Source organism: Mustela putorius, unplaced genomic scaffold (genome assembly GCF_011764305.1).
Source record: "Mustela putorius furo isolate JIRA1106 unplaced genomic scaffold, ASM1176430v1.1 tig00003983_pilon_pilon_pilon, whole genome shotgun sequence".
NCBI lineage: Eukaryota > Metazoa > Chordata > Mammalia > Carnivora > Mustelidae > Mustela > Mustela putorius.
In genome coordinates, this window is record NW_025422123.1 from 18,093,612 (window position 1) to 18,118,384 (window position 24,773).

At 42.3% G+C, this 24,773-nt stretch overlaps 1 protein-coding gene across 3 annotated transcripts in view; it reads right to left on the bottom strand.

The window, feature by feature from the left end:
• PKHD1 (PKHD1 ciliary IPT domain containing fibrocystin/polyductin) overlaps nucleotides 1-24,773 on the bottom strand; it is a 471,024-nt gene that overhangs the window by 292,452 nt on the left and 153,799 nt on the right. For all 3 annotated transcript variants that reach the window (XR_006604139.1, XM_045071248.1, XM_045071247.1), the window contains exon 38: nucleotides 11,310-11,522. Coding sequence is in view for 2 of the 3 variants with exons in the window: in XM_045071248.1 (XP_044927183.1) it covers nucleotides 11,310-11,522 (213 nt within the window). In the remaining variant the exon portion in view is untranslated. The remainder of the gene's footprint in view (nucleotides 1-11,309; nucleotides 11,523-24,773) is intronic.

The following is a 24,773-nucleotide window of genomic DNA, read 5'->3' on the forward strand; positions in this document are numbered from 1 at the left end:
ACTCACTGGCCACACTGAAGTTACCTTTTGTTAATCAGCAAAGTCCCCAATGTCTTATGTGGCCTAAGGAGTAAAGAAAGAAGCTTGTTGTCCATCCCCTACTAGCTTAATCAAGAATAATTAGTAACATGATACATCATGGTTCACTAGAGGTCCTCTTTTTGGCTTAAGCCAAGTCTTAATAGAGTTCAGCCTTGAACAGCATGGGTTTGAACTGCACGAGTTCACTTATATGTAGAATTTTTACACTACAGTACCATAAGTATATTTTATCTTTTATGATTTCCTAAATAAGATTTTCCTTTATATCTGAATTTATTGTAAGAATACAATGTAAAATATATATAATATACAAAACATGGTTAATTGACTGTTTAACTTATTGATAAGGCTTCCTTCCAGTTAACAGTTGGCTTTTAGGAGTTAAGTTTTGGGAGGAGTCAAAAGTTGTACACAGATTTTCAACTGTGCAAGGGATCAGTGCCCAAGAGCCCCACATTGTTCACGAGCCAACTATACTTAGGACTGATGACTTTGCTGGCCATTGCCTTTCATGTACATATTTATACAAAAAAGTGACCAATCCAAATCAAGAGTCATGTGGTTCTAGATCCCTAACTGAAAACTATCTTAAAATCAACCTCTTTCATTTACTAATACTCTCTAGCCATAATCAAATATAAAAAAACACAGTGCTATTATATATTCCTTAATTCTAAATTTTCTATTAGTTGTGTTTCTAACAACTGTGGCTTTGGTTTTTGTTTAGTGAAGCAACTGGTTGGTTGGGATTTTTTCCCAGCCAAACTAAACAAACTGGAATTTGTTTACTATCCAGTAAAATCTTATTAATTTGTAATTTCAAATTAGTAAAAGTAATAAAAATGTTATATTGTCAAATGTTTATAAAGTAGATAAGCCATTGTTTTTACCTGTCCATTCTCTTACTCTGTTTAAATAACACATCTCTAATGTTAATAAACCATCCATGCTCCACCTCAGACAATGTAGTTCTGGGTGGTTGTCCACATACTTGCTCCCTCTTGACCAAAAGAATACCACTTCCCTGGTCATAGTACCAGTTTTAGGATAGACCTCTGACCCAAACAGGGTCAAAATTAATCCTGAGGTTTTTGCTCAAGTTTTTCATTCAGTCGTTCACACACATACATTTTTTGATAGCTTACTACAAGTCCAGTCACTGTTGTAGGCAATAGAGATATTATAAATGAATAAAAACAAACAAAAAAAAAAACCACAAAAACAAACAAACAAACAAAAACCCCAGGAACCTCCCTGTCATTGTGATGTATACATTCTACTAAGGAAGACTTTAGCACAAGTACAATAAATATGATAAATAAACTGTATATAATACATTAGTATTAAAAGCTAAAGGTGAAAAACAGGACAGATGTGAATGTTAATAGAGGGAAATGTTAGAATTTGCTCAGGGGTCAAATAGCCATTGGAAAACAGCCGCTTTTTCACCTGGAGCTGCAGAGACCCATTTCTACCTCCAGGAGAGGAGAGCTGGATTGGTACCTGCGTGGTTCAGTCACTTAAGTGTCCAACCCTCAGTTTCAGCTCAGGTCATGATCTCAGGGGTGTGAGATGGGACCCTACACTGGGCGTGGAGCCTGCTTAAGATTCTCTCCCTCCTCTTCTGCCCCTCCACCTGCTCAAGAGCGCATGCTCCCTCTTTTGCTCTCAAAAAAAAACATAGGAAGGAAGGCAGGAGGGAAGGAGGGAAGGAAGGAAATGAAGTCAGCTCAAAGGAAAGCAGAGCCTAGAGTTGTGGTGAAACAAAATCCTAATGACTTCATTGGAGCACCTGGGCTCAGCTGTGCCTCCAATTTTTGTTTTGTTTTGTTTGTTTTGCTTTTTGTTTTTTCAGTTATATGAGGCAATAAATACCCTTATTTCTTTCTAAATTGGGTTTTCTGTCACTTGCAACCAAAAAAGATCTGACTAATGCCAACACTTTCAGGTATATATAGAAACTTAAAGTACCTTACAATGTGTTTCTAAGTGGGGTTCCTGCTGTACTTGGATTATTGAATAGCTAGAACTCATTTCTAATTAGGAGTATGCATTTACATGTAAACACCTAAATTCCTAAAGACCTTAAAAACAGCAGGTTCTCTTTAACGTGTTTAAACAAGTTCCTTAAAGTGTGGTTTATACCCTTAATTTAAGAAACTCTTTCATATAGACTATTTCAAGGTCACTGTTGTCCAAATCAGGAATTCCAGATTCTAAGCTATGTCAGTTTTAAAAAAAATCAATTTGATTTTACCAGAAATATTTCTGCCTTTGTGCATAGGATAGTTGTGTTTTGGACTTCTTTGAGGCATGACACAGAATAAAGAAAATTCTCACCTCACCTTCCACTGGAGGTGTTGCTTATGTTTTGAGACCTATGCATGTAGTTGAGGACCAGTCCTCATCTTCTTTAAAGGGAGAACCAGTCTTCCATCACTGGCCATCCTACCATGCTAAGGGTTCCAAGTTAACTTGACCACATAATGATGATCAGCCACAACATACCAGCTGACCAAAGCCCCAACACTGAATTGAAGCTTGTTTGAGTTAAAGATTATAGAAGACAAAGAACAGGTGTTAAATTTTCCTCATCCCTCTTCCTCCTTTTCTCCTCAATTTGATCTTGCTTCCCATCCCAAAATCAAAATGAATCACAGCAAAACACACACACACACACACACACACACACACATCAATGGTTGCTTTCCCTTTCAACCCAATATCCCTTGTGACACCCTTTCATATAGGTGCAAATGTAGCAAATTATGAAGCAGAACTTCTGTTCCCTCAAACCAACCAAGAGGACCCAAGCAGGAAACAAAGAGAAGATAAAGGCCCCACACTGTAAGTGAGCCATGAACAGCTAGGGAGCAGACATTTCCTTGGGGCTTACAGAAAGGAGACTAATCTAACTCTGTCATCTGAGACATCCCTGGACATATCCCACCTCAGGGTGTATGTGAAACAAAAAGAGGACATTCAAAGGAATTCTCAGAAATGGGAGTGAGTCATCAGCCTGGGTAAACAGGCCATTGTCTTTTCCTCTCCTTCCCATGGAGGGAAGTCTGAAGGTCCTCTCTCCACTTAAAGAAAGAAAAAACAGTGTGGAGATTCCTCAAGAAATTAAAAATAGAACTTCCCTATGACCCTGCAATTGCACTCCTGGGTATTTACCCCAACGATACAGATGTAGTGAAAAGAAGGGCCATCTGTACCCCAGTGTTTATAGCAGCAATGGCCACGGTTGCCAAACTGTGGAAAGAACCAAGATGCCCTTCAACGGGCGAATGGATAAGGAAGATGTGGTCCATATACACTATGAAGTATTTGCCTCCATAAGAAAGGATGAATACCCAACTTTTGTAGCAACATGGACCAGACAGGAAGAGATTATGCTGAGTGAAATAAGTCAAGCAGAGAGAGTCAATTATCATATGGTTTCACTTAGTTGTGGAGTATAACAAATGGCATGGAGGACATGGGGAGTTAGAGAGGAGAAGGGAGTTGGGGGAAGTTGGAGAGGGAGGTGAACCACGAGAGACTATGGACTCTGAAAAACAATCTGAGGGGTTTGAATTGATGGGTGGGTGGGAGGTTGGGGTACCAGGTGGTGGGTATTATAGAGGGCACGGATTGCATGGAGCACTGGGTGTGGTGAAAAAATATTTAATACTGTTATGCTAAAAATAAATAAAAAATAAATTTTAAAAAAAAGAAAGAAAGAAAGAAAGAAAGAAAGAAAGAAAGGCAGGCTTCAGAAGTACCAGGCATAGGGCTACCAGCAAAAATAGGAGACTGGCTTCTTTTCCCCAGGTCAGATGTCTGCACATGCAGCATATTTGTGGGGCTGCCCATGCCTATTGAATAGGAGAAAGATAATTTGAAAAGATAGCTGAGCAGGAAAAGGGGTGGTAAGTAGAACACCTTTGGTGTGCAAAGTCTGTTAACTTTCTTCTTGAGCCAGTATTCTGGTACTTTACCCAAAATGGGCCCTAAGGTGGTATCTAAGGGCACTGCAAATCCAAGGCAGGGGGCGGGCAGCTCTATGCTAGAAAACAGTGAGAAGGTCTCCTACAAGGCTCTAAAGATCTTATATAGAAATCTTTGGAAAAAGAATCAACAGTCACCCAGTAATATCCTGAGAGGCAGCCACACCTCGAGGAGGATACAAGCACACACTTCAAGAAAGCCTTCAGTGAGCCTTCTTGCCTCACCTCTTCTATCTGTTCCAGCACCAATAATATATGAGTAAAAAGGATGGATGGAAAAGCAAAGGAGCAAGCCAAACCCCTGCCCCTCCAAATGCTCCAGGCCAGGGGCTCGAGAAGGACAAAGGAGTATTAAATGAAAAGGAGACTTAAGTTTTAAAGTGCTAAGTTGATGGGGGTTCCTGGGTGGCTCAGTTGGTTAAGCATCCGCCTTTGGCTCAGGTCATGATCTCAGGATCCTGGGATCAAGTCCCACAATGGGCTCTCTACTCAGGGGGAACCTGTTTTACCCTCTCATTCTCCATCATTCTTTCTCTCTCTCAAATAAATAAATAAATAAAATCTTTTTTAAAAAAATGAAGTGGATGAGTTGGAACTGGCCTTTTTTAGTATGTTAAATCAACTGGAAAGCTATGGTGCCCAAGGTGGTATTGTTAAAGGAAAGGGAAAAAAGACCCATCAGAATATGGATGAAGATAGCAATTTAGAGGAAAATAAAATCTGTTCTGAGTCATATTTCTGTCTAGAAGGTTCAGGTCTCTCAAACATCCCTAAAACGTCACTTGCTCCATTTGCAAAGACCAATGGCCAATTTATACACCACACCAGCTCCAGATTCCCACAAGATCTCAGGTAACAGTTTGTGGTTAAAAAGTGATAGGGAAAAACACAGAAACTCTTCAATATTGAGAAAATCCAAAATCCTTGAAAAGGAGGAAGGAAAACTATAGCATTTATACTAGTACCACCTTATCTGTAAGGGTTACATTCCAAGACCACCAGCGGATGCCTGAAACCACAGATACTTCCCAATACTATGTATCCTATTCTTTTCCTGTTCATCTATACCTATGATAAAGTTTAATTTATAAATTAGGAACAATAAGAGACTAATAATAATAACTAATAATAAAATAGAATAATCATAATAATACGCTGCAATAAAAGTTATGTGAATGTGGTCCCTCTCTCTCAAAATACCTTATTGTACTGTACTCACCCTTTTCTCCTTCTTGTGATGATGTGAGAGGATAACATGCTTATGTGATAAGATGAAGTGAGGTGAATGGCTCATAGGCCTTGTGACATGGCATTAGGCTACTCTTGGCCTTTTGAGGCTCAATCAGAAGTGGATCATCTGCTTCCAGAGCTCTTTTCTTTGGAAAACCAGAGTCCACATGAAACCAGAAAACACAGTGGCCACACAGATGTAGCCAGTGAGGAACAGGAGCCAGTGAAGCCAATACATGCACAGAGATGCAGACATGAGACACTATGAGTTGAGTCCTGACAGGATGGGGCCTGGAGGCAGTCATCCTCAAGGCCCACGGTCTTCCTGTCCACCTTGAGCTTGACCAAAAACTCATAAATCCTGTGTTCTAAGTTTGTTTGCCCTGGGTGTCTGCCCCTGAAAACCAAGCATTTCAAGGGGAGTAAAGCTACACACAGAAATGCCATGCCACTGCAATGGTTTATAGTCCAGCCCAAAGGAATGAGAGACAAAAATGGAGAGACTCATAGTCTAGAAGAACTAGGTAAGAGGTGGGAGCAAGAAGGGATGTGATGGATGTAAAGGAGACCGAACTGGACGTGGCTGGTCAAGTGACAAAAGAGCAGAGATCTGACAACCTACTGTTGGAGGAACAGTTCTAAGACAAAACAGGCTCTGGAAAGTTACATCCCACAACAAAGAGCACACGGTAGGAAAAGTCTCCAAGCTCTATCCATCCTGGGGAAAGAAGGGATCAGATGGAGAGGCGCCCTGAACTCCTCAAAAGGATCTACACACCACAGTTAAAAGGATGAGCTAGTAGAGTTGCTTTTAATGACTCTTTGGGCAATGGAACTCTTTCTTCCAAGGAAATATCACGCAAATAGATAAGCAATGGATTACTTGAGCAATTTAAACCTTTATTGCTTGGCCCCCCCAAACACTTCATTGTCTTAGGAACCCCTGAAGTTCCTCCAGGAAACATCTGGATTTTGTGGAGCAGAGGGTGAAAGCCAGAAACACGGTCCCATAGCGTGGGTGTACTCTGTGCACCCGGAACCGTGCTTCAAGACAGCCCGATGCCCTTTAGCAACTCAAACAGTGCCCGTGACACCATACTTATAAAAAGCATGGAATTTAAATAAAGATACTCGGTACTTTTAGAAGGAAAACAAACCATATCTAAACTCGCCTGTTTAGACTCATTTTTTTCCTTATTTGTTCCTACCAAATTCTTATATTCATAACAATCACACTAGTGTTTTCCTCAACCACACTCCCACGTACCAGCTTTGCTCAGAAACTTCCATGTATACTTAAAGCCAGTATCTTGTAATTTCTTGAGAAGGACAAAGACAGAAGTCCATTCAAGGCCATAAGACTGTTTTTTTCTCCTAAGAAACTGCCAGCCAAATTTCTCAGGGAGGAACTGGAAATGAAGTGAGAGACATTGATAAATTTCCCTGCTGAACAATCAATAAAACCCCCACCATCCTGTTCAGACTCCCACTGTGGAAGCAAGGGCCGTAATTACATTGTCAAAAATTCAAGTTGCTCAGGCTGACAGCAACCCCCTTAAAAAGTGACAAGTGATTGGCACTCGGTTTGGGGTAGTGAACCTGGATTGGCAGACAGAGTGGGGAAAGAAAAAGGCACTAGTGAAATTTCCTTATTGACCACGACCTGCCAGACCCCAGATGGCCACTCTGGAGGCATCCTGAGACCCCAGAGTCGCATTTAGAATCCCAGTGAGCAGCTGACAGGACCTCTTAGGCAATCTGAACCCCATCAGAGATTCTGAACAGAATAGCCCTGCCCCAATCCACTCCCAAACCCCAAGAAAGAGAAAGATGGCCTTGCATGTGTGTGAGAGTATTCCTACATTAAAAGAAAAACATGAAATGTGCTTTCAGCTCCATCATTCCTCATGACAGCTGAATAGCAAAGCCTGTTTGCTTAGCGATATGAATCCATGAGAGAAATTAGCTGGAGCAGAAGCGTTCCAGGGGGTGGCAATGAAGAAGGAGACGGGGGAAGAGAGGGTGGGAAAGCCATTGTCCCCACATGCAGACGACTTGTGTGATTCTCTGTGACCCAAGCTGGAGCTAAATCAGTACCCGTCAGTCAGTCCTGTCCCTCCTGGATGCACGGGATAAAATGCATCCAAAAGGCCTCATAGCTGGGCAGTGCTCTGCTTCTGCCTATTCTGGGGCCCATGCAGACAGTTTCCAGAAGACTCTCTTGTAACCACACCCAGGAATGGTGGTTTTCCACTGCTGGGAAGCAGCAGCCCCACCAGAGATTAAAATCAAAAGGTGTTCCTTGGGTGGTGGGAACAGAATAGAAGATGCCTGGGAATGTTGCTAAAACCTCTCTCTTGCTCTGATCAGAAGAGGTAGACAAGGAAATTAATAAGGAGAAAAATCTCTAGGCAGGGCTGGCCTCATGCCAAATTTTGAGATAGAAGCCCCTCTTGCTCTCCCTGCTAAAAGAAAACATGAGATAATTGGCCCTGGGTCCTCAGTGCTCTGGGGCTGAGGGGGGATGGGGAGGGTGTTAAAATATAATAAAATGGCCATAACTAACTCTGCTTGAGTGTCAATGTGTGCCAAATACTTTGGAGTGGTTCTCAAGCAGTAAATCTACAAGGTGAGGACCATGTTTTCCAGTTCTGTGGAGCTTCATTTGCCCAAGGTCATAGGTGATCTGTGCCAGACCTGAGCGGAGTTCTGATTCCAAAACTATTAACCACTAAAAACAGCATTTCTCCGAGTAGTCAGTGAGCCACATGAATCAGATCACCCACTGAAATGCACGTTTCTAGGCCCATTCATAAGGCCCACCGAGTCAGACTGTGGGGGTGAGGCCTAGAAACCTGTATAGTAAAAAAAATCTCCTAGAGAAGAGTTTTCTGTACACTAGGCGGTGAGTCTCACTCCATCATGCCAGGAAGCCGAGTGAATGCTGGGTCATTAGGGACTCTGGGTGCAAAGCAGTGAATCAAGTGGCTCACTGTTTTGCATACTTGACAGCAAAAGAAAATGAGTTTTTCCCTAAAGCCCCAGTGTCACCAGACCCATGCCTGGCCCTGGGAAAAGGCCATTGAAATTACGTAATGATTTTAGCCATGCTATAGAGCACTGCCAGAGGGGAATCTCAGACCTCAGAGGTGTAGGAGACAGGGAGAAGGGACTCATGAGCTCAGGCTGGCAGGGAGGAGGGGAATTCTCTGACAGACACTGGGGGAAGGTTCAGAACCCTCGCTCAGTGACTGTGCTCTTTCCCATACAGTGTTTCCTTCAAATGAATGAGATGTGGCAGCATCATTTCAGAGAGGAGAATAGCTTGCTTTTGCAATTGTTCACTGTGCAAGCTCTGTGGCTGCCCAGAGATCCTAGCTACTCCCATGTTGGTAGCACTTTGGGGAAATGGGTAAACCCATTGGTGAGGACAACCTAATCCTGGGAATGCAGGAAACAAGATGAGGAGGAGGTAGAGGGAGCAGGAGAAAGAGAAGGAAGGGAAGGAGGGAGAGGATATCCAGTAACATCCAATACCCAATATCCAGTATCCAATATCAGTAACATCCCAGGGCTGAAGCTGTAACACTGATTTGTAACTTTCACAATTCTCCAACCACATCTGAAACATCTCCTTTGCTTTGGCTGGCCTGCACTGATTGATTATGAGCAATGGCACTAAGGTTTTCTTAACTTGACAATTGTTTTAACACAAACGCTTAGGAGCACAGGATCCTTTGAAAAGGCAGGCACATAAAGGTTTATTTATGAGCTGTTTTGATGACCCTTCCAGATAGAATGTGAACATGAGTAGAGTTGAAATGAAAGAAGCGGGGTAGAATAATTAGGTGTCTTCACCCTCTTTCATGAGTACGTCCATTTCTAGCAAGAGCTGAACATTTGCCTTGTATAGGACAGTGACCGTCAATCCAGAGGACCACTGTTAAGCATTTTGACGATTTATAGCAAAATTTGACCTGTGCCCTCTTGTTCTCCAGCTGGGTTTCTTCAGTGGTAAAGAGCAGCACATTGGGTTAGAAGCCTAAGCGGCTGCTGGACCACAGCAAACATCTGAAGACAGTTGATGCACAATAGATAGAAACCCTCATGGATGCTGAACAACAACATCAATGTAAGTTCTTGCTGATAAAGAGAGGAGGAAAGAGTCCTCCGTAAAGCAGAACATAAGAATCAATACTGTAGGCATTTTGCATTTCTGTCCAGATAGTTACGGGTTTTTTTTAAGCCTTACAAAATATATCCCCCATATGTAGCAGTCTGGCTGGCCAAAGTCAACACTTTATAAATGCCTGATGAAAAGATTTCATTTCCTCTCATAGGAAGCCAAAAGAGGCAAAAGACTGCATTTTAGTGAACTATGATTGAGGCCCACAGACTAACTAACCCCCCTCCCCCTTATCCGTGGTTTTGCTTTCTGTGGCTTTAGTTTCCCATGGGCAACTCTAGTCTGAAAACAGATGATCCCCCTTCTGACCTGGTCAGAATGTCACTAATAACCTAACACTACATCACAGTGCCTACTTCATCCCATTGTGGAGGCATGTTATCATCTCGTGATCACAAGAAGGGTGAGTACAGAATGAGAAGATCTTTCAAGAGACCACATTCACATAACTTCTACTACCTTGTATCATTACAGTTGTTTTATTTTATTATTGTTGTTGTTAATCTTTTATGGTGTGTAATTCACAAATCAAACTTTATCATAGGTGTGTAGTTATAGGAGAAAACAGAGTGTGTATATGTGTAGTTGGTACTATCCACAGTTCCAGCATCCACTGGAGGTTTTAGAACATGCCCCCCACAGATAAGGGAGAACTACTGTGTAATACACAGAGCCTTAACAGAGCAAAATGGTAGACCCCTCAGCATAGCTCTATGACCAATTTATGTTGTCATGCCAATATAGAAATGCCAATGTCGATGATATCAAGTTTTTTGGAGACTGGGCCACCATCTGGAGCCAACATTTTGACTTCCCTTTGGCTCATGCTATGTAACTGAAAGTATATAAGTATCCACTGAAAGACATTTAAAGCTCATCATTTTATACTTACACATTTTCCAGTTGATACTGAGGATTCTCCTGGTACACTTAGTAATATCCTGAATCTCCAGGAAAATAAAAATGTCCATTTTTGTAAAGTGGGACTAAGTGATCAGAAGATGATAAAATGGCAACAGAAACACATGTAGCCTAATTCCTGTTTTCTTTTCTTTTCTTTTCTTTCCTTTCTTTTCTTTTCTTTCCCAGAAATCCATAAGAACCCAACCCCCCAGTGACAGGATTCTAAGTAGAACTTTAACCAAATCCTGCTCCTAGGAAGGGAAGATAGCCATGACACAACAAAATAAAGTCATATCTATTTGATTTGTGATGCTGCCAATGTAAATGGCCCATCAGTCAGTTTGCACTATGCTATGCTGCTGTTAACAAACACCGATCCCAGTGGTTTCAGTAGACAAAGATCACTCCCCATTCACTTTCAGGATTGCAGCAGGTGGGCTGCAGCTCCACCCCGACTGTCCTCATTCAGGTACCCAAGCTGAAGAATATAGCTGTCCCCCTACATGGGACAGGCTATTCTCCAGCAGAAGGAATGGGACAAATGGCCAAAGCAGTGTAACAGCTCCTAAGACTTCTACTTGGCCATGCAGTCATCATTACCGCTCACATTCCTTGACAGAAGCAAGTCCATGGCTAAGTCCCATCTCCCAGTGGGACAGAGAAGTATGGCCCACCCCATGGGAGGCACTGAAAGTCACCTTGCACTTGGTGGAGGCATATAATCCTCTTACAGGAATGGGAGTACATAATTGGGAACCAAATATACTCTGTCTGCCACAGGAACCATAACAACTAATATTTCTTATTTAAGGAAATAGTGCCCATGCTGTAATTAACTTTGCTGTCTCAGCAACGAACAGCCAAAGATTCTTAAGGGGTTTTACCATTTGCCTATCACTGTCATATTATCTAGATACCATTCTACCTCATCTCTTCTGGTGAACTGTGTCACTCACCATGCAGGGAAAGAGTTCCATTCCTCACCGCCAGGAACTTGACACCATATGGAAAGAAGGGAGTAGAGTGGGAACTCCCGTAGAGTTTGATCTCAGCTTTGCCTTGGAAGGGCTTATCCTCGGATCCAATCCAGAGCTCTCCACCATCGGAAATGAGGATGGAGTGTGCCCTAAGCTCAATGGGTCCTGCATCCATGAAAATCAGCTTGCCTCCTAATGACCAAAGAGAAGATTGTCAATCCTTAGAAGAATAAGGTTCACCTCCTTTTGACAGTTCCAATGTCTGAGGAAATCCTCTGCACTTATATACTTTTGCAGCAATTTAGACTTATTTTGTCTCCCCCTCTCTTCTAGAAGCTCAGTAGAACATGGATTGGACCCCCAAAGGTAGAAGCACTAAACTAAGCCAGTTTAGGTTAGCTATCACTATTCATTGCATTTTTTATTTATGTTCTTTTTAATGGCAATATTCTAAATGCCCAGTAATTTAAGACTGGTTAAATAAGGGTTGAGAGGGTCACCATTTTAGCCATTGACAGCAGAAAAAAGCAGCACATAAAATTAAGTTTAGAAACACTAAGAAACATGTGAATGAGAAATAGGAATAGAAGAAAATATGCCAAAATTATAAGACTGATGGTAATGGTAAAAGGAAATGTAATTAGGACTACCAGCATGGCATCCACAGCACTTTAGCTGGCCAGTGTCCATTTTGCTTTACTTTTGATAAGAAACCCAAAGTTCCTTAAGAAATTGCTCTGTGCCACTGAATACAGTTGAGTGGGACTTTCAATCATCATATCCCATCCTACCATAGCCAAGCCAGGCTAATACCCAGGCTTTATATGGAAATTTGGAACAGGAGGGAACAGAACACTGAAAATGTTTAGTGGCATCTAAATGAGCCTGAGAAGAGCTTCTGTTTCTGAGGGCCACTGCCACCCCCCACAAAGCTCCTTCAGAATGCCCTGATCATTATCACTTCTAGACCTGATTTTCCAGACTTTTCCTTCAATTATGTAAGTGAGCCAACATAATCTCAATAAATTTCCTTTTGTAAAAGAAAGTCGGTTTCTGGGATGCCTGGGTGGCTCAGTGGGTTAAGCCTCTGCCTTCGGCTCAGGTCATGGTCCCAGGGTCCTGGGATCAAGCTCCACATCGGGCTCTCTGCTTGGCAGGGAGCCTGCCTCTCCCTCTCTCTCTCTGCCAAATAAATAAATAAATAAGGTTAAAAATAAAAATAAAAAATCTAAAAAAGAAAGTCAGCTTCTGTTATTTGTAATCAAATAATCTTAACTGCTACAAATGTTTTCTCTAATATCCAAATTTTCTGTAACATAGGAATATTATTTTATAATAAAATAATATTGTATAATATTATTTTATATTTATATTTTATATATTTTATAATTATATTTATAATATAATAAAATAATATTTTATAATAAAATAATATTGTGAGAATAAATACTTAAGATATTAAAACATACTTTCACCTTTATAATACTTCTCTTTCAAAGGATTTAGAACAGTTGCATTCCATGCAGAATTTTCTCTGTAATGCCAACATTATTAAAGCAGCCCATGTAAACAACCACATTCACCTGCATGAATTCCTAAATCTACCTCCCTCCACATGTGGTTTGCAAAAGTACTGGATAGGACTCTTCTAGCCTATAACAAAGTGGTTAGACTTGTGACTTCATACTGGAAAAGTCAGGGGTCCTCTTTTCTAAACCCTATGACAACGTCTCATCCCAGTCAGAATAGTCAATGTCCTGATGCTGGGCCCAAAAATGCCCTTCATGATTCACCACCCACCTCCAAGTCCACTGCAACATTATCTTGTAAGCCTCATGCCTTCCCTCACATGCCCTGCACACTGGCCCCCTTGTCAGCTCTCCAACAGGCCTCAGTTGCTCCCTTACCTGCAGTGTTCTTCTGTCCAGCATCCCTGTGACTCCCTCCTTGTTGTTTCCAATCAAATCTTGACTTCTCACTGAGGGTCTCCCTCTCTGGTCTACATAAAATAACATGCTCTAGCCCCTTACCCAAAGACGTTTTTCTTCATAACACTTACCATGAGGCATATTATTTATTTACATGCTTATTATCTGCCCACCTGCCACTAGAAGGCATGCTTCGTGAGGGCCCCTCTCCATTTTGTTCACCTTTGTGTTGCCAGGGTCTAGAACAGTGACTGATATAGGTGGTTTGCACTCACTATGTAGTTGTGGAGTAAACAAGCAAATGATTATATCATTTTAGAAGAGAACCTGTTTTAAGTATCTGAATTTCCTTTATGGACACACAAATACATACACACACCCTCTCATTTTCTGAGAGGATGTTGTTATTGCATGTAATCTATAAATCCATACATGTCTCAATGAGCCAAAGGTAGGCAAAGGATGTGAAGAGGCAACATGTCAGAAAAGAAATGGCTCAAAAGGCAGATCCTTCTGTCGTAAGGAGGGTCTCAGTGAGTGAGCGACAGTGAAGGTCAAGATTCTTCAATTGCTAAATTTAGTCCTCCATCCAGTGTGCCAAGTTTCAAGTCAAATTGTTGTTCTCCAGAAATCACAACTGGAAAGTCTCAAACATGTACTGGAGGAATGAGGGGGACCTAAGAAAAAGGCTATTTTTGTTTATCTCCATCTTAGTGCAAACATAGTGACCCATACACATTTGACCCCATAGTCATGTGTGGAGGCCACCTCGTCCTTGACCTTCAGCTCCAGCACTGCTCTTTGACTCTCCTCAGCTGCCTTCATGGAGCCTTCTAGTCTTGCCTCCTAAACCCAAGCTGCACACCATCAGCAACAGGCCTGGGATGTTGACGTGGATTCAACCATTGAAATTGTTCTCTCCTTGCAGCCACAGTTTAGAACAGTGTACCTCACATGGTATCCAGTTTATCCCTCAGTAAAATGTACATGGTAATAGTTCTTCCCTCAAAGGGCTATGATGAGATTTCTTGAAGTGATACTTGTAGATCCCAGGTCACGGGTCTGAACCTGTTAGACACTTCATGCAGTGCTGGCGGTGGCTGCTGTCACCCTCATCATCTGCACGCCCCCCCACACTGTTGACATTACTACTCATTTACAGAGTTACTCCATCACGCAAACACTACTGGACCACCTCCTTCCAACATCTCGCCATCGGCAGGCCCACCTTTCCTTCTGAAACATGACACAGCAATCACACGCTCACGGAAACTATAGGAGAGGCAAGAACTCTCCTGTGATCTATAGTCTTGGTGCTGGAGCAGCAGCCCATGGCTTCCAGACTTCCAAAGGACCTACTGGCGATCTTGACTTTAATTTTCCCTTCCACTGATGTTCCAATGACAAGAGTAATCATTAGAAATGCAATAATAATCCTTAATCCTGCTGTGAATGAAACGGAAAAAATGTGACCTGTTTCCCAAAACTTTTCACTCCCAGCCACATGTCATTAAGGTCCCAACTAATTCTCTTCAACTGGAGGACATGGACTTGCATAGCATGCACCCTCCATTACAAACAGGCAGGAAATCTGAACTGACCTTGATGACAAAGCGTTAGAAGCAGAGGGCAGACTATTGGCCTCTGAAGGACTCTCCGTAAGTCCCATAAAATTGGTGGCCCTCTGATAACCCATTTGCAAATATGTCCCACTCCATGCTGGGGATGGTCTGTTTTCTCATCATGTACATGCAAAACAGAACCATGCGTTTACTGAGACTCCTTCCAGCTCCAGAACACTGGACATCGACATCTTCCAGAATGTGCTCAGCCCTGCCAATACTGATAGAAACATGAAGCTTGTGTTTTCCTGACACACCCATGCTGCAGTGGACTATGAATTTCACTTGAGAAAAGCATCCCATACGCAGTCAGAAATCCAAATACTACTACAGGGAAAACAAAGCTGCTAACACTTACTGAGCACCCACCTTATGTCAAAATCTTTAGACATGTTGTCAGAAATGACCATCAAAACCAGCCTATGAGGTTGATATCATACTCCATATTTTGCAGACCAGAGAGCAGGCTGGGAGAGGAGGTCTGTCTCAGCCTAGAATAAGCCGAGCAAGCACTGGAGCCCGGGACCACCTGCCAAAAGAGCTCACACCCTATCCACTTCGGCAAACCCTCCCGGGTTACTTTTTTATTAATTAGAATGATCATGGTTACCTTTAAGGAAAAACACATGCTAGCCTAAGTTAAGTTTGCCGGTGGCTTATTTATATATTACTTATTTTCACTTTGTTAAGGCAGCTATACCTCGCCTCATTCCAAACAGGATTTGAGGCAGATTACAAGAGTTAGTGGGTGAATTTATAAACCTGGGCTCTGTTCCTTGTATCCAGCAAACTATTAAACACACTAAAACAAATTGGCAGAAATTTAAAAACGTCATTTACTGATGGGAACTAATAATGACGCTAATGAAGGGAGAAATCTCAGCCCAAAGAAAATGAATGATTTGTGTTGGCAAGAGTACTAAAAACAGGATTAATTAATTAATGTGATAACCATTATTCCCAGCTAAAAAGCCTCCCCTCCTTCCTTATCAGCAGCAAGGATAAGGAAATCTAGGTAAATTAAGAAGAGAGTTTGATGAGGAATTCAACTCTTTTTAATTGAAATAATTAAAAGCGATAACCAAAATGAAAGCTTCTTAGTGGAAAGGAATGTAAGGTTTACACTCAAGCTAGCCGTGTGCCGAGCCCCCAAGTGTTGTATCCTCACACTTTATTAGCTTAAAACAAATAGCCAGTGGGCTGCTGTGGAGCGTGGTGGCTTTGGATGGGAGGATAGAGGGAGGACTTTATTCCTTCACTTTATAAAGCTTGACCACATTTCTGAACGCTGAAATGAAGTGCAGGGCTGAAGGTGGCCTGTGACCGTGACCCTTCAATGGCTTGTTCATGAAAGCCGAGTCTGTCCCACAAGTGACCTTGGGTAATTTTATAAAAATCAATCAACCATCATGATTGTTACTTCCCCTCTAAAATAAATAAATGAACACAACTTTTTTTTACATGTAATCACTTCTTTCCATTAAACATCCCTTTTATTTCTTTTAAAGGGAAGTCAAAGCGACTTTTAGCAGCTAGCTAATGTTTGCAAAGTACATCAAAACCTGCTTTTGGCTAAGCCTACAATTAGCCATCCTCTGTAATAACCTCAAAATGATTTGTTGTATGTGTTTGGGGGGGAAAAAAAAAGCCCCACTGTTCTAGCTATTTTCCCCCTCACAGTAAAAATTTAGAATCTAAATATTTTACTACCCAGTAAGTCTCTGAAAGAGCCACTCTACCTTCCATCCTCAGTTCCTTCCCTCCCTTTCCTTGAGGGAAAGGCCCAGCTGGACCTTTGCGCTGACAAGTCTATCAGACCTGGTCCTGGCAAGATCACGATGGCAACCACACCACTGAATCCAAGGTCTGATGCTCTGTTCTCACCTGTCCTGAGTGGCCAGTACTCTCTGACATACTTGGTCATTCCTTCTTTCTTGAAACTCCTTCCCCTCCCTTGATGGTGCTGGTTTTCCTCCTTTCCACTCGCCCCTCAAGCCTTCCCTCCCAGCCTCCTCTACCGGATTCCTCCGGATTGTCCCAATAACTGGCACATCTCCACCCCTTTGCCTGTCATTCTATGAACTGTGCATCGGTTGTCTCACCTTGTCCTCCCATTTTAAACACCATCCCAAGCAAATTGCTGGTGACTCCCAAATTTCTATCTCCAAAGCCCTCTTCTACCTCTGTCACTCAGACTCATACACCCAAGGACCACCCAACATCTCTATGTAGGTGTCTCACAGGCTCTTCAACTTGGCACTCCCAGAACATCCAATCCTCGCCTTGCCCCACAGGTCATCCCACAGTTCCTGCAGAGGTCACAAATGGCAACTCCCTTCTTCCAGGTGCTCAGCCTAAAAATCCTCAGGTCAACATTGCACTCACAGCCAATCTTCCAGGAAATGTTGTGCCTTCTTCCTTCAGACGATCTCCACAATCCAACCACTTCTCACCACTTCCACATCTCCCACTGGGAGTGGGAAACTTAAGTCACTCTCATCTCATCCTTGGATGACTGTAACAGCCTTTCAACTCAGGTCCCTGATGCTATCCCCACCCCCACCCCAGGGTTTACTCCCACAACAGCACCCAGTGCAATTCTTTTTCTTTCCTTTTCTGTTAAACCTTCTTAGGCCACCTCTCTGCTCAGAGTGTCCAATGGCTCCCACCACACTCGGAGTCAAAGCCTATTAAACCCTACAGGGTTGGCCCTCTCTGACCCAATCACACTCTTCTCTCCCTAGGGCTCATAGTCCTCCTGCTGCACTCATCTTCCTGCTTCCCCTGCCTCACAGCCTTTGCCTCACCACGTGCAAATACCCCCAGCCACCACCAGGCTCCCTCTCCACCTTCCCTGCTGTATTGTTCCCCCTGCTGCTCTGCAAATCTCACAAAAATTATAACCTACTCACTTGACTACTTCTTTATAGAAATAAATACTATGAGAGTGAGAATTTTGGTCCATTTCAATCACACCCATAGCCCCTGTGCCTAGAATAGTGCCTGACATATGGGGGACATGGCAAAAGGTCATTAGATACGGGTTGAATAAGGAAGAGTTGAAGTTATAGACGTGAATAAGGTCTCCATGGAGAGGGCGTACAGAAGAGAGAGAAGAGAAACAAACAGTCAAATATTATTCCTTAAAAACTAGAATAACATGAGAAAAATAGCAGGATTCTTGGGTGTCATTCAAAGAATTGGGTGAATGAGAACATTTGCAAGGTCGTAGTTCTAGGAAGAACTTTAAGAAGTGTGAAGGTGGTGGATGAAGATGTCATTATGTCATTTTTAGGAGGTTCAGAGGAGAAAGTGTGCAGAGCAAGAATCCACTTGTTTAGGTGAATCTGCGGCAGGTGATAAAATGAACCCAGGGAGAGTAACTCCAGGGTTAAGCAGAGGGAAAGCCAGAAGTGAGCAGAGGTAAGATCCAGGCAGGCAGCTGAGGACCTCAATTAACTAGCTCAATCCATAACCCAAACTAGATCACTCACTGCTCAAAGCCTGAACTGCCTAAATTTGTATATGTAAATTATCCAGCTTACTTATCCATGATGATTAACCCCCGCTCAGGTTTTTGTATCAACCACAAATAAATCCTTAAAATGTTTTGCAGCCTGTTTCTGGTTACCTTTCCAGTTGTTATGCAATCAAATAGATAGGGAGGCTTGCAGAATTTTCTGTCCCTGGAGAATTAGAGATGACTATCCATTCAGGATGGACAGATACCCCCTCTGCCAAGGTGACAAGGGCTGGCTGAGGGATCTGGGCACATTGCCGTACCCTCCTGCACCACATTGTTGTGGATGTGGGTGGCAGGAGAAGGTGAGGAAGAGGGGGAAAAGGTAGTAATGGGGGAAGGCAGCCACAGCCCGAAGCCTGCATGGTTGGGGATGCACACAGCTTCCTTTGTTGGCAAGATCCGGATTAGGCTTATGCCTGATCCACTGGAGCAGAGCCTGGAAGCCTTCGAGGTGGGCTTGTCCCCGGCCAGAAAGGCGGAAAATCAATTTGGCTGGCAAACGAGAGCCCCCAAGAGTTCAGTGCACGCTCCATAATCCTATCCACTAGCAGCTCAGGAAATAGATGCCTGAGCCCTCACATATTCATGGGAGATGTGAGGCATAAATCAGGCTTTAAGGATTGGGGGCAAAGGGAATGGACTCTCTGGCTGGCTACTAATTAATCAAGCACAGAACACCTAAACCTAGCAACCTGGGAGCGAGCCATACACACCGGCATTGGCTGCTGCTGCTGCTTTTCCTGATTTTTTTTCCTTTTCAATTAAAATAGATATCGAATGAAATTTCCCCCCTTAGCTGATGCTGCTTATGCATCCCCCTGTTCTTCCTTTAATTAAAAAACATGCTTATTGCAATACTTGCCAGAATCACTTTAACGGTATTTTAATTGTAATGTCTCTGCCTGATTAAAAAAAGAAAATATGAACTAGAAAGTGTGGGCAAGAAAGGTTCTCGGGCTGCGGGAAAAGAATCACCCACCTCCCCGAAATGGATGCTGCTTACTAATTCCTTAATTAGCCTGGTACCCCCATCAAATGGACAACATAGACAGGGAAAAATATATCTGAAATAAAATCACCAAGTCAGAGCCACAAACAATAGCAGTTGGGGAAAATCATTTTCAGCAGCTCTGATTTTCCTGGCAGGACAGAGAACTACATCTAACAAAACAAAACAAACAACAACAAATAAACCCGCTGTGCTCCGGACTGGCCCATGCAATGTGCCCAGCCAAGTTTCCATTGCTCTTTGCAAAGGGTCACATAGCCTTTGGGAAAAAAGTAGCAGGTCTAGGTTAATTGGCTTCCGGTCCTGACAATTCTATGTGGCTCCCTCTATTGTTTTAGGCTCGCAGTTCTCAAACTTGAGCGTGCATCTCAGTCCCCTGGAGGTCTTAAAACACAGACTGGCGAGCCTCCACCCCAAAGCAGGTCTGCTGTGGGGCCCCAAGATTTGCATTTCTCACAAGGTCCCAGGTGATGCTGCTGATCAAGGACCACACTTTGAGAACTGCTACTCTAGGTCAATGGAGCAACTGATCTAGGTGTCCATAGCCTTGTGCTGTCTGCTCTCTTCCAAAATAGGTGGAGAAATACAAGATGGGATTGCAGAGTAAACTCACTTCGCCATCCAACCAATATGTGCCGTTACTTCCCAGCCTTTCAGCCAGGTGTTGAAAGAAAAAAAAAAATGTGAAAAATACAGGCTCTACTGCCACAAGGTCAAGGTGAAGTTTAAATCGCTCCAGGTGAATAAAAATACCTTGGTTTTAGTGCATTGGCCAACTGCACAGCCAATGGAGAAAGGTGATAAAGATTGTGAGTCAGCGTTCACTTTTTCTGTGACACATGAAACTCATTAAATTAATTTTATAAATTGATTAACTCTATATTAATTATAACATTTAAACCTATTTGTGGAAAACTATAAAAAAAATTTAAAAACTATAAAACTATAAAAAATATTTAAAGGAACTGAAACACAGATACCAAAAATGCCTTCGTCATTATAGCTACTATTATGAATTGTTACTTAACTAAATCTTGGTTCCTTTGTTTTTTTAAGATTTTATTTATTTATTTGACAGAGAGAATAAGCAGGGGGAGTGGCAAGCAGAAGGAGAAGTAGGCTCCCCACTGAGCAGGGAGCCTGATGTGGGACTCAATCCCAGGACCCTGGGATCCTGACCTGAGCCGAAGGCAGACACTTAATGACTGAGCCACCCAGGCACCCGCTTGGTTTCTTTCCCTCTCCAAAACAATCATCCCATCTTTTTACCAACACAGGTTCTGGCATTTAAGGATACAGGCCCTTGGTTGGTCCATGAGTTTCTAAAACATCGCTTAAGACTTCAGAACAAAAGCTATTTACAAAGAGAAACAGAAAAGACCAGGAAAAAAAAAAGAAAAAGAAAAAAACACACAAAACAAACCAACAACAACAAAAAAAAAAAAACCTACCTTTTCTTCAAAGTCTGTTCCAGGCAGGTAAAAATCTCCCTCACTACCAAGTTACTCATTCATTCAAATAATCTTCTCCCTCCTACCAAAGTTCGAATAAGCACCGACCCAATCACATTTTTGAATATCCCTCCAATTTGATACATTTCTCTAAGCAATTAGAAAGGTTCCAAATATAATTGTTCTCTGAATATTGTAAACATAAATTGGCTGTAGCATACTAACTTCACGAGGAAAAGGTCACAGTTGTTTCCTCATTGGATTTGTTTATTTAAAAAGTGAGAACACCTCCTACCTTTTCCTGACCTGCAGGAATATTACAGTACATGAGAAATACAAGTGACAAAGGGCTTGGTCTCTGATATGTTTTTATATGCATAAGAATCCCGGATACATAAACATCCCAGAGTTCTAGTTCTGTTTTCCATCTGGATAAATAGGATATGGAAATCATTAATCAACAAGTGAGATAAAGAGGTAAGGAGAGACCAAAAAACCCTGAAGGACCCCATAAGCCATATTAAGTAGTTTAGGCTTGATCTCAAAAGCGAACGGAAAGCCAGTAAAGGGTTTTAAGTAAGGAAGTTTAAAATATTTATTTTTCATTACTGAAAATATTATAGCTTCTGTGCTAGGAAAGGACTGGTCCCTTTCAGTAGCATTTTTCATGTTACGACATTCAAGTTGTCAAAACACAAAACTGTAAATTGTTTAATATCTATCTATCTGTCTGTCTGCCCATCTATGGAAAGCATGTCCTTTCTCATAGCAATGGCTTATCTTTCATTTAAGGCTAATCAAGTGTGTCTGGGACTGTTCTCTGGAGGTAAATAATGTAAGTCATTGTCTGATTGGGAAAAATAAGGGGTTTCAGAGCCAAGTGTCCCCCACAGTAAAAAGCCTTTGTCTCTGATCTCCTGATACACAAATAGTAAATGAAATTGGTCACTGTCTGGGCTAATCCACTAACATTTAAGAATACCAGGAAGGACTCTGATGATAGAAAAATCCACAACTAACATTAATCTGCTTCTTTAGGTCAGAAATTCATTCATTCGTTAGCTCTTTCAACAATTATTGAATACCTACCATGTGCCTGAAGATATAATGGTCCCGTAATACAAACGTGAGCAAACACGGACCTGGTTCCTGCTTTCTTGAGCTTAGAGCCTTATGCCGCACCTTCTCCAAAGGTAGAAGGAATTAAAAACACAGCCCCATATTAAATATGTAATCCCCAGGAAAAGACCACCACACAGAGACACACGGGGTCAAGGAAGATAAGGGTGGATTTCAAAAAAAGTCCGGTTATTTCTCTCTGATGCTGACTTCTTCCTCAGGCTTCCTCTTCTGCCTACTGCAAAGCCCAGCACATTCTGGAGCACCATGCTTGAAATTATGAGGAAGACAGTACATTTAAGCCCTTCACTGCACTTCCTTCCTACAAAGGGGAGAGAGGCACCGTCATTTGTATTTTCCATCTTGATTTGAGGTCCGGCGGCTTACTGAAAGCTAAAGGAGAATCTGGGACTGCCTTGAATTTCAACTCAGGCCCCCAGTTTCCTGACCACAATATAATAAGCCCACCTTGCTGCAGAGTCTACACCTCCTGATCTCCCCTCCTGCCCTGAAGGGTCACTATGGCTCAGCTGGAAGAGGAGATAACTCAGTGGATTTCCTTTTCCAACCAACTTCCAGATAAATTACTTTAAACTGACCAATTTGTAACAAATGGGACCTACCCCCGAAACTCCCTCACGCTGACCAAAATACTATATAGTTGAGAAAGTAGTAATAATGCAGAGTATTTCATTTTTAGCACAACTCCAGCCTGCCCGCAGATGTAGATTTCTTTTAAATCCATGCTGACATCTGTGAAGTGGAAATTATAGGCAGAGGGTAATCTTCCCAATGACTCCCACAGACCTGATGCCCAGAGAAACCACAAGTCATGTCCCAGGGAAGTTGTGCTTCGTGGCATTCCCAGATCACGGGACCGCAAAGAATTATCTAAAGCATACACCTCTGCAAATGAGTCCGACTCCCTACTAACTAGTAGGAACCAACTGGAATATCCCTGGGGTTAAAAAGGCTGTGTTGGGGACAGCCCTGAACACCTCACTCTGAACTCCTCAAATCCTTGCCAAGGATGAAGAAACTCTACAATGAACTCGAGAATGGTTCAAGAAAAGGTGGTTCATCTCAATGAGCTAAGAATATTCATTTGCATGCCCTAGACACCCCAAAGATAATGGACAAGAAAGATCTGAGTATCTTCAAAACTGGAGACCATAAAAAAAAAAAAATTGGAGAAAATAAGACCCTATGCCAAATGGCACCAGGAAAACATGGCTTCCGTGAAGTCAAAATAACAAGGAAAATGGGGACAACCAAATGGATAGACTCTGCTGCTGCCATCTCTGTATCTTTCCCTCTCTTGCCATAGAAAGAAAAGCACTTCAATATGTATTCCAAAGATAACAGAGGCAAAAAGCAATCCAAGGTCCTTATTACTAAGCTAATTCTTTCAGTAATCCAGTTTGCTTTGTACATAGAGGCAGCCACTATCTGTAAATAAAATTGCAACTTAGGCCTGATATTTCAGCCATCTCTTCTGTTATCCCCATCAGTCCGGAAACAAAACAAAACCTATCATTAACTGGATGTTTACTCTGGACCAGGCCCTGTGCTAAGAGCTTTACGAACATTCCCTCACCTAAGAATACTCAACACATCCATCTGATTTGGGCAACACATTGCAGACTTGCCCCACAACAGCAAACAATAAAGGTTAGCCATCACTGTCACTGTTGCTGCCATTAGAACAGGCGTGACCCTCATGAGGTGAAATGTGAGGTTTATGGAAGCTGGGCCAGTTATCCAAGGTCACAGGGCTAGTAAGAAAAAGAGCCCAGATTCAGACTCCATCCTCTCTGGCTCAAAAGCCTGCCAAGCACTGAACTGCCTTGGTATACAACAGCAGACCAAGAAGTAGAAAATCACATTAAAAGAGCCCCACGCTCTATTCAGCAGCCACAGACACTAGAAAAAAGTCTGTCCTCAAGCACTGGAAAGGGAAGGCATTGTAAGTAATAAACTGAAATGCCTTCCTTTTCAGAGCCCAATGCCATGGAAGAGGGGTTTCTAGGGTTCATCCTCCCCCAGCTGGCCCTTTTTTTTTTTTTTTTTTTTTTTTTTTTAAGAATCTGAGAGAGAGAGAGCAAGAGTGAGAGAGCAAAACATGGGGGAGAGCAGAGGGAGAAGGAGAAGCAGGCTCCTCGCTGAGCAGGGAGCCCAATGTGGGGGCTCGATCCCAGGATCCTGAGATCATGACCTGAGCTGAAGGCAGATGCTTAACTGACTGAGCCACCCAGGTGCCCCATAACTGGCCCTTTCTTAATCATTATCGCTAGGCCACTTTATGTCAAACTGCTTGGCCACCAGAACAGAGAGAAATTCATTGCTTCATTCAGAAAACATAAATGTTTCTCCAACTACAGACCGCAAACTCAAGTTCCTTGCCCAGGATGTATAAGCTCTGACAAGAGGGTAACGTCCCTCCTTTGTTATTATGGCTCATCATAATTACTTGGGAGAAAAAAACAAATTTTAATTCAGCAATGCCTATGGCCGTTGGGCATCATAACATAAAAGAACGGAAAATATAATTAATTAAATCAAAGCAATATGCCTATCTCCATCCCAGCTCATTAGTATTAATTGATTGGGTTAATTCTCTTTTGTGTTTAACAGTACCCCCAAAAAAATGATCTAAAAAAAGAGAGAGAGAAAAATGGAAGGAAGAAGTAGAGATGGTAAGTAAATGGAAGTTCTGAATATCTTGCTAATTAAGGTAAAATACTAATAAATATAGCTGAAGCTCTTATGGTCATGAAATTAAGATGCCATT